This window comes from Cervus canadensis, chromosome 22, assembly GCF_019320065.1.
Source record: "Cervus canadensis isolate Bull #8, Minnesota chromosome 22, ASM1932006v1, whole genome shotgun sequence".
Taxonomy (NCBI): domain Eukaryota; kingdom Metazoa; phylum Chordata; class Mammalia; order Artiodactyla; family Cervidae; genus Cervus; species Cervus canadensis.
In genome coordinates, this window is record NC_057407.1 from 2,821,078 (window position 1) to 2,835,983 (window position 14,906).

At 60.4% G+C, this 14,906-nt stretch overlaps 1 protein-coding gene across 4 annotated transcripts in view; it reads left to right on the forward strand.

Annotated features, from left to right (window-relative positions):
- Positions 1 to 2,759: 2,759 nt before the first annotated feature.
- The window catches only part of SLC6A6 (solute carrier family 6 member 6), an 82,211-nt gene continuing 70,064 nt past the window's right edge, over positions 2,760 to 14,906 (forward strand). For 2 of the 4 annotated variants that reach the window (XM_043442176.1, XM_043442177.1), the window contains exons 1-2: positions 2,944 to 3,080; positions 14,451 to 14,488. Coding sequence is in view for 1 of the 4 variants with exons in the window: in XM_043442173.1 (XP_043298108.1) it covers positions 2,792 to 3,080 (289 nt within the window). In the remaining 3 variants the exon portion in view is untranslated. Of the gene's footprint in view, positions 3,081 to 14,450; positions 14,489 to 14,906 lie in introns of all 4 variants that reach the window. The other 2 variants (XM_043442174.1, XM_043442173.1) reach the window with 2 other exon arrangements.

A 14,906-nucleotide genomic window follows, 5' to 3' on the forward strand; every position in this document is an offset into this window, starting at 1 on the left:
CCTCCTCCTGCCAGTGCGTCCGCTTCCTTGGTGCTCACAGCCTCATCCCGGGGCCTCAGCCACCCTGGACGCCCCGGTCTCACACTCAGCCCTCCGCAGGGAACCGCCCCCCCAGGAGCCACACTGCCCCCTTCTGAGCTCCAAGCGACCTTAGATAAGGGGCCCGAGGTGGTTCCATCTTGCCACCTTTACCAGAGAAGGCAGACATTCCGGTTCATAAAACTCTTGCAACTTTTCGTTCACAGCAATTAACTCAAACTATTTTAAAGTCCAGTGGACGCCAAGTCAGTGCAGACCACCCACCCCCCACCCAAGTCTGAGACCTGAAGTCACAGTGGCTCAATGAGGCCGGACTCTGATCATTGACTCAGGCCCAGACAGCAGGACCGCAGGCCCAAGGCCCACAGAATGCAGTGGTTGGGTGGGGGGGAACCTGAGGGGCGGACCCTGGGGGTCTCCAGGCTCTGGGTGGCTCTGCTTCTCCCTGGGTGGAGGTTGGAGCACTTCCCATCACCTTTCCACCTCTCCTCCCCTCCCCCACCCCTTTCTGCTCCCCTCCCCTCCCCCTTCCTGCTCCCCTCCCCCACCCCTGCCCCTCTCCTGCCCTCTGGGGCTGGGTTCCTGTCCAGCAGCCAGTAAAACTGCCCCCCAAACCTTTCAGTTAAGAGTGTGGCCTCTGGAACTAGGTGGCCTGGGTTTGAGTTCCAGCTCTACCACCAACCCCCTGGGCAAGTGACTTCACGTCTCCGTGGCTCAGTTTTCCTTTCTGTAAAATGGGGGCGATCACGAGGGCCGCCCTCACAGTGAGGTCTCGAGGGTTCGGCAAGTGAAGGCGGTTAAACGCATCTACAGCGCCCAGTGGCAGTGTAGCTCAGCGCCATTCGAGGGCCTCAGATAAATGCACCCGCTGCGTGCCAGGCCCAGCACTCGACCGAGGCACACAGGACAAGCTCCTGTCCCTCGGGGAGCGGGTGGGCCGGAGGGAGACAGCAGGCGGTTGAAAGGGCCCCATCCGCGGTCCGGTGCCTCCACGGACTGCGCCACACTGACCCGCCCAGAGGTCAGCTGTCCCAACAGCCTTTCCAAACCCAAGCCCGGGACGGGCCACTCCCCACCTCAGCGCCAGTGCCCCCCCAGCCACGCTCGCTGGCCCAGTCCAAGCCTCCTTGCAGCTCAAACCTCAACGCCACAGTCAGTGCCCCGCACGGTGACCTGCCGCTCCGCGCTGGGGGGAGGTTCTGCGGGGTGTCTGCTCCCTCCTTCAGCTCAGGGACAGCCCCATGTGCCTCAAGAGGGGAGCGGGGTGGGGACTCAGCCGCCCAGCCTCGGGGCTTTGGTCTCCTCACCTGTAAAAGGGGTGCCCGTGCTCTGAACTCAAAGGAGAAAGCTGAGGGAGCCGAGAGGGGGCGCCACCCGGGGCGGCTGCCACGCTGCAGGCACTGCCAGTCCCTGGGGGCTTCCTGGAGGAAGGGGCACCTGGGTCAGCAGAGGGGATCAGGCAAGGCCTGGAGAAAGGCGTGGGAAAGCGGGGGCCAGGGGCTGGCTGGGCTGGAGCTGGGGGATGGGAGGCAGCCTCTAGAAAGTCAAGATGGACAGCAGGGGCCTCAAAGAGCAGACAGGGGAGAGATGAAGGGTCACTCCCACCGTCTGCTTTCTGGAGGCGCTCCAGAGCGCCTCCAGGCGCTGGATTCAAGCTGGGCCAGGTCTGGCATCTAGGGTGGCTCTCTGCGGGGGGCCCCTGTTCGGTATATCTTCTCTCAACCTCAGCCCAAAAGGTTCTCTGCACACAGCCGCCCAGCTGCAGAGGCGGCCTGAGAGAAGGTGAAAGGTCAGCGCGGGGCTCAGAGAGGGGAAGGGCATGCTGGAAGCCACACAGCGCGCCCCTCAGGCCGGCACGCGGTCTCTGCAGCCCGCCCATGCAAATAAGGACAAGAATAATGGCACATTCCCCATTTTCATTTAAAAATAGACACTTGCTTGGCACTTCAGCGCTGGGAGCTGCTGTTCTGAGCTGTCTGCACTCTTCACCTCGGGTCTTCCTCGCGGCCAGGGAAGATGAGTCCCCGTCCGTCTTCTCCGCGGTTCCATTTGAGAGCCGAGGAAACGAGTTAAGGGAGGGAGCCCGAGCAGTGCCCTAAGGTCACGGAGCAGGGGCAAAGCCCAGAAGCCAGGGCGCGCTGTCCCAGGGTCACCCTGACGCCCCCGGGGGAGGAGGTGGGGAGGGCAAAGTGGCCGGGCGGTGTTTTATTGGGGGGTGGGGGGCATCCAGAGGCCCAGAGGACTTGGGACGAGGGCAGAGGCGTGGTTTGGACCCGACTGCTCGGTGGAGCCAGGTGGAGGGCTAGCTGTGGGCTTGGTGGCTCGAGCTGGGTTGGGCTCTCTCCCTCATCTGAAGACCGGAGGGGGGCTGCTGAAGACCGGAGGGGGGCTGCCCCCCCCCACCCGCACCCCGCGCCCCGCCCTCCTTGGCGCCAGGCGGTAACTGGGTGCCTCGAAAGGCGCGCGCCACTGGGGGGAGCAGGGACCGAGCGCTCGCCCGCCGCACGAGGCTGTGTGCGCGCGCGCTCGGCGAGCCCGGGGCTCTTTGTGTCCGAGCCCGAGCGCGCGTGCGTGTGCGGTGTGTGCCTGTGCGTGCGTGTGTGTGTGTGTGTACGTGTGTGAGGGTGTGTGTGAGGGTGTGAGCGCGCGTGTGTCCCCCGTGGGGGCGTGGCCGGCGCTCCAGACCCGCCCTGGGCCCGCCCCCGGGCCCCGCCCCCGGCCCGGCCAAGCTGGTATTTTTCCACCCAGCAGGATGGGTGATGCTGAGAGCTGCCTGCTCAGACAACAGACACGCGAGGTCAGGAAGAAGCCGCTTATAAATTACTGCTTCCTCCGCGCCGCCGCCAGCGCCGAGCTCTGGGTCCTGGCCGCAGCCCGGCTCGCTGGTCAGCGCCGAGCCCCGAGGACCGCGAGCTCCGAGGCCGGGCCCCGCCGAGAGGGAACCCGAAGCGCAGACCCCGCGGGCCAGAGATCGCGCCGGCGAGCAGTCCCTCGGCGCGCGGAACGGAGCTCGGCCGAGCGCAGCGCCGTGGCCGCCCCAGGTACCGAGGGAGACGGAGCCGGGCGCGCGGAGCCCCCGCCTAGTCCCCGCGTCCCCCGCCAGCCCCGACCTCCTCCCCGCCCCGGGGGGCTCCCAGTTCCACCAAGGGCAGGACGGAGGGTCGTCCGCTCTGTCCTCCAGCGGGGCTGTTATTGTTTCCCCGGCGAAAGGGCTGGGGCGTCTCGAGCAGGGAGCCAGGTGTGTGTGTTTTCCGGTGTCTCCATCTCGCTGGGGGTCTGCAGATATCTCCGTGTCCCCGAGTGTGTCTGCTGTTCTGAGCTCTGGGCGGTGCGTGTGAGCGTTCTGGTGTGTGTCTGTGATACCTGTGTGGCCGAGTCTTGGGAGGCGTGCCCTTGTGCCCCCTGGAGTGCGTCTGTGTGAACTTGTGTGTGTGTGAGTGACTGTATCTCCGAGTACCTGGCTGGGCACGTGTGTGTCCCCAAGTGGGGCTTCTGTCTCTGGCTCCCCGTTGCGGACACGCGCGTGTCCTCGACTGTACCTGAGCGAGTGTCCCCGGGTGCCTGGAGGACCAAGCCCCCAGAGCTGGTTCTCCAGGGCAGGGCCGAGCGGGCGGAGGTGACCGGGCGGCGCAGCTCCGCGGGTGCGGCGGGCAGGTGGCAGTGCCAACGTCTAGCCACCTGGAGCGGCAGGATGGAGGCCCCCAGGAACAGCCGGGAGCCGGGCGGACCGCGGGCAGAGACAGCAGGACACATCCTTCTCGAGATCTCTCCTTCCTGCTGGGGGTTCCTCTTTTGCGCTGGAGGCTCTGGTCCCCCTCCCACCAGGGGAAGTCAGAGAGAGGCTCTCAGGGGCCTCCGCCGTCCGCCGAGGCTTCGTCCTGGACCTGAGGGGAACCTGTGGGCTGCCCTCCCGGGCACTCAGAGGGAGGTGTGTGCTGGGCCGGGCTATTTTGGTCACTGCTCGGGCTCTGCCAGCTCCTGGCCTCCCCCAGGACCAGCCCCAGAGGCTTGGGAGGCAGCCCTGGCCCCCGTTTCCTGCCTGGGGAAATAAATCAGCTCAGTAACTGCCCGGACACTTGAACAGAGGGTCTTGGGGCTGAGGTTGAGTGGTGTGCGGCTCCACTTGGACTTGGGAGAATTGGCCCCTGCTTTGGCTCTGCTGCCGTTCAAATAAATGTCATGGGGGAGATCTTTTTTTAATTTCTTTTTAATTTTTTCTTGGCTGGAAAGGAGGGGAATCTCATCCAGAGACTCCCAGCCAGAAGGAGTTTATTTTTATGAGAGCGAGCGGGTGGTGAGCGCTTAGCAACCGCCTGCCTCCCTCTCGACCAGGGAGGCATCCGGGGAGTGTGGGGTGGGCACACGGCGAGCGGTGAGCTGTGGGGGTGCAGCGGGGGAAGAATTCCATCAGAATGGCGTGGAGGAGCTGGCGGGCCCTGGCGGAGAACCCCCTGTAGGGTAGGAGTGGGGAACTGGCTAGGGGTCTTGGGCCTGGCTCAGCACCCCCCGCCCCAGTTGAACTTGGGCAGCCTTTTTTGGGGGCCTCAGTTTCCTCATCTGTAAAATGGGTGGAGTAAACTGGTTAAGGGGTAATTGGAGAATGAGAGGCAGGAGCTTGTCCCCAGGGAGCCAAGTCCAAGGACTGCGCCTCTCTCTGTATTAGCTGGCAGATGACCTTGGGTGATTTCCTCTGTCCACTCTGAACCTCAGCTCCGCAGTCCGGGCAGCAAGGACACCAAGCCAGCCTCACGGCGTCCTTGAGGGGATTGAGGGAGATGAGGCTGAATAAGCCTGTGGTAAGCTGTAAAGCTGGGCTCGGCTTCGGAGCTGCCGATTAGAGGGTGTCACGAGGTCCCGGGTCACTGTGGTGTGTGGCTCGGGCCAAGGCGCAACCTCGGGCTCTTGTCCTCCAGGGCTGCCCTTGGACGACCTGTGGCACAGATGCGGGCACCCTGCCCTGCTCCGTCCTGCCCATCTCACCCTCCGGAGGTCCAGCACCAGCCGTGCAGTCGGAGGGCCCCAGGGAGCGGGTAGCGCCCATTTTACAGATGGGCAAACTGAGGGCTGCCCAGAGAACTTGGCCTCGATTGGACAGTGCCAGGGTCAGGCTTCAGAAGCCTGACCAGCCATGAGTTTGGGCCCTGTGGAGCTTTAGCCACAGACGTCCTGCAGAGTTGAAATCGGACCAGCACCTGGGAACACGAGGGACAAAGGTCCTCAGGGCTGGACGGTGAGTGTGCGGGCCCCCTCGGCACCTTAATTCCGGCCCTGGTTACTCATTCTCCCTTCTCTGTGCCTCTCCGGGGGCCCCTCTGCTGGCAGTGTAGGCTCTGAGGGTGGTGTTTGCTCACTGTCCACCTACCAGCTTGTCAAGGAATTCGGGACCCTGTCAGGCTTATCTGAGGTTCTTTCCAAAGGTCCCCAAGTGATAAGACACTCGCAAGTCATTCAGCACATTCCTGTGTACAAGAAGGAGCTGGAAAATAAATGACAGAGGACACCTGGGGTGCAGCCAGGCTGTAGCTGGGAGGGGTCCGGGTGGGAACCCCGGCTGGCCTTGGAAGCCCAGGGTTAGCGGGCAGCTGTGGGCTGCCTCCCGACCTCTGCCAAAGGTCATCAGTGAGGTCTTCAGGGTCACGTCTCGCTCCTCCGTGATGGCCAACTTATCTTGGCCAAAGTGAATTTACAGGTTCTCTAGAGAGGAGCCCTGTGTGTGGAGATTCCCGGTGGGGGGCAGGCAGGGTTGGGGGGGGGAGGCGCTGCTTTCAAGTGTGAGTGGGAGCTCTTCTTTTTTTTTTTTTAACGTTCCTCGTTTCTTTGCTCTGGTCTGTTCTCACCGGGCCCCAGATTTGGAGTAGAATACTGGCCTTCGAAGAGCTTGCAGCCCAGAGAGAGGGAGCTTGGCAGAATGACCGCCGCTGGTGACCCCGCCGCCCGTGACTGCTGTCCCTGGGTGTGAGATGCCAAGGGTGTAGGCAGGAGATGTTCCAGCTTCTCAGAGGAGGTGATGCTGGAGCTGGCAGAGGGACAGGGCAGGCTGGCATTCCAGGCCGGGGGGCATAGCGGGCACAAAGGCACAGACAAGTCTGTTTGTCGAACAAGCCTCACAGGGGACCCAGCTGGAGACAGGATAGGAGCCAGGTGGTGGAGCGCTGGGCACATGGGCAGTGGAGACAGAAATAGCTTCAGGCCGGGTATAGGGGCAGCGGCATAGAAGCCGGGTAAACCTGAGGGGGCACGAGACCCTCGTGGGGAGTAGGGGGAGCAGGCTGAGGTCCAGGACCCAAGGTGGCCGGGCTACTGCTCGTCAGGGCATAGAAGCATTTTCCGTGCCAGCAAATCTTGCCCTGAGCTCTTGTTGTAAACGCGGGGTGAGGGCCTGGACACGCCGTTTAACAGGTACACAGCCCATTAACTGTGCCTCTGACCTCCCCAGAGCAGGTAGCCCTGGGGCCTGAGCAGGAGTCCATCCGCCCTGGACAAGGCATGGGTCAGGGCGTCCCTGCCCACCTCACCTGCTCAGAGGCTTCGTTTGGAGACCATGGCTGAGGGGCAGGGGTTGGGGGGGCAGGGGGAGAGCAGAGAGGATGGAAATCGCTCTTCTGTCTCTAAAAATTGACTCGCAGATGAGAAATCACCCAACGCAAGCAAAGGGGAGGGGGTGTGTGGGCGGGGGGCAGGTCGCCTTAACCCGAGTCTGGCAGCAGAGTTTACCTGGGTGACTTGGTACGCATTCAGGTTCCCAGGCCTGGACATACAGGACCCAAATCCCCAGGGGATGGAGCCTGGGCATCTGTATGTTTCCAAGTTTTCAACTGTGACTGTTTAAAAAAATATATTAAAATCGAGATATGATTTGCATTCAGTGAAATGCAAAGATTCTGTTACGGTTTGTTTAGTCTGGTCGGATCGCGACACCTGTGTAGCCACCATTCAGGTCAAGATGCGGACGGTTTGCAGCCCCCCCGGGAAGTGGACTCGTGCCCTCCCGCTCCCAGAGACAACCAGTTTCTGATTTCTGTACCCGTTAGGCTCGCCAGGCCTGGAACTGGCTGGATTTATATGGTGCATACCCTTCCATGTCTGCCTTCTTTCCACTTGAGGACTTGAGATCCATCCACGCTGCTGAGGGTGTCAGCGGTTTGTTCCTTTTACGCGGAGGAGTGGACCGCTGGGTGGACGCCCCTCGGTTTGCTGTATCCACTCTCCTGTGGATGGACATTTGGCCTGTTTCCAGTTTGGGGTGGTTATGAATGAAGCTTTTTTGAGCCCTTGTGTCCAAGTCTCTTTGTGGGCATATATTTTCATTTCTCTAAGAGTGGAACAGCTGGGGCGTAGGGTAGATATTTGTTAACTTTTTGAGAAACTGTCAAGAGTGGCTTTTAATTTCAGAAACAGTAGACCTCAAGCAATACCACACTGTACAAAGTAAAAGTGATTCTTAAAGATCGTTTTTTAAGAAGTGCAGCCTAGGCTTCAGGCTGTGTGTCTGGCTGACATTCTGTCTCTCATCTCTGCCGTCTACCCCTTCCTATAATAACAATGAGGGCTTTAAGAGTATACATTGTCCTCTGCGTGCAGCTTTGGCTGTACCCCTCAGATATCTAGGTATAGTCCTTTTAATTCTGTTTTAGATCAGTTTTCATTTCAGTTCTGATCTCCCCTTAGACCCAGGGTTCGTCAGGATCTGTTCGGCAAGCTAGCTGCGGTTCTGTTTTGTTGTTAACGACAAGGGCATCATCCTGTTCTCGGTTCTGCCATTTTCGCTATTCAAAGAGCAGACCACTGTGGAGCTGACGCTCGTGGGAACATACAGGTCTCCCGGCCATTCTGAACAACTAGTCTGCATTTGGGAGTCATTGACCGAGCCTGGCCTGTCTTAATCACCCCGAGTGCCGCCAGTTCAATGAATGAAATGCCCCCACCCGACGGCTTTGAACTTACCCTGAGGGTGGTCAGAGAAGCCGCTGAGGGCCGGAACCGATGCTTATTCAGCCCCAACGGGTCTTATCTCCCTTACTACATTTAAACGCTGTGCCTGACTCGGGGGTTCTCACCTCCATCTTCTCGAAGACTTCGTCCACCCTCAGAAAAGAGCCTTCTCGCCCGTCACACAGCTGGGACCTGGAAGGACAACCAGCGTCTCTGCCCACCTCCTTCCACTGCATGTGCTTTTTTCACTGAGCCTCTTCAAGGCTTCCAGCCTAGGACGAAAGCCAGAGGGAGGGATGACAGACAGACCAGCTCCTGGACTGAAGGCGCTCTGGTCTGGGGACAGATCTGTATCAGGAAGGAGTTAATGAACAATCCCAGGGCATTACGCCAGGGGCAGGGAACGCTAGGGAAGGTGGCTGGGGGTGTGGGGACTTCGGGGTCAGGGAGTTAAGCAGACCCGCCCACCCTTTTAATGGATGGGGAGACTGAGGTCTGAAGGAAGCCTCCAGCGGCAAGAGGGCCTTGTTCACAAACTTGTGGTTCTGCCCACCCCCTCACCAGCTTGGCCCTCCCTGAGTGGAGGCGGGGACCACGTCTCTGCAGGTCCCTGGTGGGGACATTCTGCGAGTCTTCCCCTTCCCACCACTCTCCCCTCCGTATATGCCGGAAGAGCTGCAGCGGGGTCCCTGCAGAAAATCCTTGACGCCACCAGGGTGCTGCTGCCCGCTGGGGGTGGAGGGTGCGGCTGGCCCTGGGTTTCAGCCGAGTCATGCTCCTTCGGGGCAGGGCTCAGGAAGGGGGCGGTCCTGAAGGCGCTGCCCTTCCGCCCCACGGCCAGTCGGCACCTGGAGACCCAGGGCCGCTCACGCCTGGTAGTGGACTCAGGCCTTCATCTTCAGAGCAGCCGTTCGGTCACCCGATGGCACCTGGTGACCCCTCTCAGGGTGAACGCCGTCCCAGCCCAAGGCCGCAGCCTGCTCACCCAGCCTCATGCCTCCTGGGCTTTGTGGGGTTGCCAGGAAAGAGGGGGCTGGGGGCTGGGGGTGTCAGCTCTCAGCAGCACGTCACTGTCAGGCTCCCCGGCCGGCAGTGGCTCCCTAGCGCTTTGTGAAATCAGGTCCGAACTCCCCAGCCTGGCCTTCAGGGCCTCACCTGATCTCACCTGCTCCCACATCTCAGCGCCCCCCATGATCCAGCTGGTTCCTGCTCCTAGACCGAGCCTCGGGCTCCCAGCCCAGCCCATACCTCAGCCCGAAAGGCCCTTCCTCCCTTCCCTCCTAAGTCCCACTCCTCCAGGGCCAGCTTGAGGCCACCTGCTTCATGAAGGCTTCTTGCCGCCCCTTAATGTGCTGGCACATCATAAGCACCCCAAAGATGATCTGCGTCCAGGTGGGCTTAATCTCGCCTTCCTCTGAGCCCCAGAGGGCCTCTTCTTTGCCTGGAACCCAGACCTGTGAGGTCTTGCCTTTTATCCAGCCACCCGACCATCTGAGTGAGTCCAGGCTTGGCAATTACATCCACCCACCTCCATCCATCCTTCCCACAAATGTTAGTTCCAGACCCTGTCCTGGGCCCCAGGCAGGTGGCAGGTAGACAGGGCAGACCAGCTTGAGCCCTTATGGGGCTGACCACGAGCGTTAAAGGACTTGTTAAAGGGCACCACAGCATCGGGGTTTGGGAGCCCTGGGCCACTGGCTTGCTCTGTGACCTAGGCAAGCCCTTCCCCCTCTCTGGTCCTAACCCGTAAGGAAGCGTCGCTTCCGAGAGAAATGCCTGCTGAGTGGAGTGGGGAAGGACCCTTTTCTCCCTCTGTTGGGGAGCACGCACCATCAGCACAGGGACGGTGGTCTTGTGGGGCCCCCTTTAAGGATTCAGCTGTGGTCCCGTCGGTTTTCACAATGTCCGAGCCCTCGCTCTGCAAGGGGCCACCTGATCTGGGGGCTAGAGTTCAGAGATGCTCTGTGCAGAGTTGTCGCAACAGGCCTTTAGTGAAAAACTCTACCTTGGGGGAAGAAACTGGGTTTTTATTCCATCATTGGTAGAAGAGTATGTTGTTGTTCAGTTGCTAAGTCGTGTCTGACTCTTTGCAACCCTGTGGCCTGCAGCCCACCAGGCTTCCCTGTCCTTCACTGTCTCCCGGAGCTTGCTCAAACTCATATTCATCGAGTCGGTGATGCCATCCAGCCATCTCATCCTCTGTCGTCCCCTTTTCCTCCTGCCTTCAATCTTTCCCAGCATCAGGGTCTTTTCCAACGAGTCGGCTCTTCACATCAGGTGACCAAAGTATTGGAGCTTCAGCTTCCGCATCAGTCTTGAGAGTCCATTGGACAGCAAGGAGATCAAACCAGTCAGTCCTAAAGGAAATCAACCCTCAATATTCTTGGTAGAAGAGTATAGGTCAGAATGAATCTTAAAAAAAGCCTCTGTCACTGGGGACCGAGCAGAATTTGTTGCTGCTGCCACTTCACACCGATGGGAGTTGTGAGTTCTTTGCAAACATTTCATCCCAGGCCTGAAGAAAAGGGTACAAGTCACTGCAGAATGGTCTCCGAGGGGCAGCTCTGGGCCGCCCCTGTGTTTTAAGTTGTCCACTCGGTTTTGTAAAATCAAGCCAGTGTTTTTTCAAGGTGGATATGTTTTTATTACCGCTGGCGGCTCAGTTTCTCTGAAGAGCCCCTCCGTCTCACCCCGCACCCTGAAGCCTGCCCAGCCCACCACCCCTTCCTAGGTTTAGTCCAGCTGCCGATGGACCCCAGGCAGGTGGGAGCCTTCCTGCTTGATTCCTCCAGCAGGGCTGACGGGGCGGCAAAGGGTAGACGGACCACCCAGCCCTTTCAGGGGCCCCTTAGTGCTTTTGAGGGGGGTGTTTCAAGGCTGGGACTGGAGAAATTCAGCCACCCCCACCCACCCGCCCACTTCCCCCTGGGCGCAGCTCCACGGGGCTGGGGGCGGGGGTGGGCCTGGCTGCAGCAGGCGCCTCCCAGGGCAGCCCCCCTGCCAACCTCTGCTCTGACTGCGGCTGATTCGCCTCCTTAAATGTAAACGGTTCAGCTTTCTGCAGAGAGGACCAGTCTCTGCTGAAAGCGCCAAAGCTGAGACCTGGAATGTTGTTGCTGTGTTATTACCCAGGCCGAACCCCGGGTTAAGGCCAGTGGGCCACTCACTAAGCCTCACATCCTGTCCCCTCTCCTGAGCCGTCCAGGGGCTGGTCATCCGTTGGGAGGCTGGGAGAACCCGGAGGACTTTTCTCCCCTCGCCTGCCCTGTCATGACCTCTGACCCTGCCCGCCAGTCCCCAGGCCCGGGGTTGTCGCCTCTGCCCTGGGATGTAGCGACGGCAGGGGTGGTAGCTGCACCCTGTGCCAGCGCTCAGACCCGGAAGGCGGAGGCTTCACGTGGGGTCTTGTTAGAACGCCCCTTCCCCGGCCGGAGGACGAAGGTGGGGCCTCAGAATCTGCATTTCTAACCAGCTCCCGGGTGCTGACAAGGTTGCTGGTCTGGGGTGGGTGGGGTGGGCACGCTCTGTAAGCCAGGCCCTGAGCCTTAGGAGAATCCGTCTCCCTAATCACCAGAGGAACCTTCCTTCCCCTTTTGCACGTGGAAAGCTGAAGCTGCCGAGAGCGCAGGTAACTTGCCCGAGGTCACACAGCTGGGAGGCCGGCCGAGCCAGGCCAGGCCCTCTGGGCCAGTGCCACCTTGGAAAGGCGGTTAGCGGGGAAGCCGTTTTCTGTTGAACGGTGTCCCCGGTCCAAAAGCCACAGGAGGCTTTTCAAGGCAGCCAAGTCGGATGTAAGTCGGGGAGAGCCAGGGGCCAGCCAGGCTGCACGGGATGGGGTGCTGGCGTGTGGCCTGGTAGGGGGAGAAGCCGGAGATGGGGTGCTCACAGCGCCTGGCAGAGCAGCATGGGGCCTGCCCAGAGCCCAGGCTGCATTTTCTGCCTCCCCATTGTTTAGATAGATCCCAGGGTGCAGGGCTGGCCAGAAGGGTCAGCAGTGGGACAGGCCGAAGCTGAGACCCGGTACCTTAGTCGTTTAAAGGCTGGCTTCTCCTTGCAGTCGCAAGGGCACTTTTCCTTAACTGGGGGTCTGCTCTGGGGACTGAGGGGCTGTGGTCTCCTGCCTGGCTGGGCCTATCTATCTCAAGCAACTGGGAAGAGTGGAATAGATTTAGGGTCTGGGTCCTCAAAATGTGGTCAGTGGCGGGAGCAATCTGAACTTCGAGGGGAGCCTGTTAGAATGCAGAACCTGGGACCCTACCCCAAGCATCTCCACCCCAGCCCTGCTGACTCAGACTCTGGCGGGAGTGCCCAGTCCTCTGGGTTTTAACGAACCCTCCAGGCTTCACTCGGAGAAGGGCTGATTTCTCCATCTCCAGCCAAGTACCCAGGGGTGGGGGAGGGTCAGTCCTAACCTTTGCAACTGGCTAGAGTACCAGGGCTGCCAAGGGACCTCAGACATCATTTCCTCTGTGGCTCCCTTTTCTGATGGCCCGGGAGTCAGAGAAAGGGACATGCATAAACTCACACCGCAGATTCAAGGCAGATGGAGTCTGGGGTCCTAGGGCTGCAAGTGGCAGAAATCAGTTCAAACATGTTCCGACTCCTTTAAGGGAAGAGCCCGGAGTCGTCCTTCAGGTGTGGCTGGATCCAGGTGCTGAGAAGCGTCGCGGGGGCTCCATTTCTTTCTCACTTGTTTCTGTGCCCCGTGTCGCCCCTCTGGTGGCCCCACCCTCCCTGGGTGCCCCCAGCTGCACGGTGTTACCCACCCCACCCCCAGCAGAGCCATCTCAGCCTGGAGAGAGCTTTCCTTTTCTCCCAGGATTTTCCGTACAAGCCCCTGTCATCCTTCTCAGCGTCCAGTCTTGGTCCTGTGCCTGTCCTGGAGTCAGTTATGACAGCCCTCTGATGGGCTCAGTCCAGCTCACGTGCCCACTCCTGGAAGCAGGAGGTGGGCTGAGCCCACCCAGAACCCTGTGGGCTGAGAGGGGCGGTGGTGGGATCTCCAGGGAGAATAGATGCAGGGAACAGACCCAGAAAAAGGGGTCCAGGTGCCCACACACTAGCTTGATATAAAGGGACTAGGTGCCGTTTTCCCTCTTCTCCGGGCTGGGCCGGCATCATGCACCTGCTAAGGTCTCACTTCAGGCCAGATTATCCTCCCCTGCATCTGGTTCCATGAGCATCGCTCCTGTAATTGTGCACTGAACACGCTACCGTCCTCGCCCCCTTTGTCCCTCTTCCCTGGGCATGGTCCCGGATAATAGCCGTGCCATTTCCACCACCCGCACCCGCTGCAGACATTGCTAATCCACCCAGAGTTCACAGAGCCACGTGTCCACCCAGAGAAGGAAGCCTCGATGGTATCCTCGTCAGCCTCCGCCATGGATTCCAGGCTCCAGGAGAGTGGGGCCCTCAGCTGTCTTATTCACTACCAGGCTCCCAGGGCCTCCAACAGTGCCTCCCGTGTAGTCGATGCTCAATAAATAACTGACTCAGCCTTCCTACACCCAGCGCCCGGGACACAGCGGGTGCCTGTCTGAGCCTGGGGGGACGGGGGCCCCGTAGATTGCTGGAACCCAGCTGGGAGTCTGGGAAAGAGGCCCCGTGGGCAGGGCTGCAGGTACAAAGAGGAAGTAAGTGCCCAGTCCTGGAGGCCTCTCTGCTCTAACAACCCCTCCCCCCCACCGCCCCCACTAATCCATTTAACTGTTCATCGAAGTGTGAGGCCTTCCTTGATAAGGAAGCACTTCCTGGTTTTCTGCATTTTTTTAATCCCGGAAACTGGGAGAGCCTTCCAGCACAGCTCTGCTGGTGGAATGAGAGGCAGACAGGATCCACCCCCACTCTCCTTGTTTCCCAGACAGAGCCCCAAAGAACTGAAGTGGTCTATTTAGAAAAAAAAAAAAAAGGTTTTGAGCGTCAGTCACATCCAGGGACCACTTGACCCAGCCCAGTTCAACAGGTGTCCCTAGTGCACGGCAGCTTAGCCTCTAACCAGGGGATGAGTGTTATTAATACATTCTTCATCTAGACAGTCACTCACAGCCCCGGGCGCGTGGCTGAGCGCAGGTTTTGGGGTTCGAGCTGGGGGTGGGGGTCGCTTTCCCCTTCTCAGACAGCAAGGAGAGCCTTTCCCCCTCCTGACTGCCCCTCCCAGCTCTGCTTCTCAGCCCTGACTATTTTAGGGACCCTGCACCCGGGCGAGGGGTGTGTGAGCGTGTGCCCGTGCGTGAACACGTGGTGTGTGGGTGTGTGTGCACTTGTGTGTGGAAGCGCCAAGTGCCCGCCGCATGTGGACAGTTCCCAGGGCCTAGAGCAGTGCCTGACATAGTAGACGCTCAGTAAGGATCTGACTCAGCGTTGCTGTCCCCAGCGCTGCGGGCTGGGTGGTCACGTGGGGAACAGACCCCGGGGTCCTGCGTGTCTCACACCCTGACCAGATCTCTTCTTCCCTTCTCTGCTGCCTCTCCTCGCCACAGGTCCAGAGCAACAGCGCTTTGTGAGAAGCCTCCAAAACGTAAGTGGCGTCTGACCTCCCCCGTGATCGCGGTGTCTCGCCATGGGTGGCAGGGACCCGCAGGGGGTGGCGGGGTGCAAGATCCCAGATCGAAGCGACAGGACCCTGTCCGCAGGTCACCTGGGGATGTCCAGGACCCTGTCCTAGGTCACCTGGGGATGTCCAGGACCCTGTCCGCAGGTCACCTGGGGATGTCCTGGACCCTGTCCGCAGGTCACCTGGGGATGTCCAGGACCCTGTCCGCAGGTCACCTCAGGGATGTCCAGGACCCTGTCCACGGGTCACCTCAGGGATGTCCAGGACCCTGTCCGCAGGTCACCTGGGGATGTCCTGGACCCTGTCCATGGGTCACCTCGGGGAGCCGGGTCCCCGGCCCTGCTTGGCCACCCGTGCACGTTGGTGGCGGGGAGACGGCCCT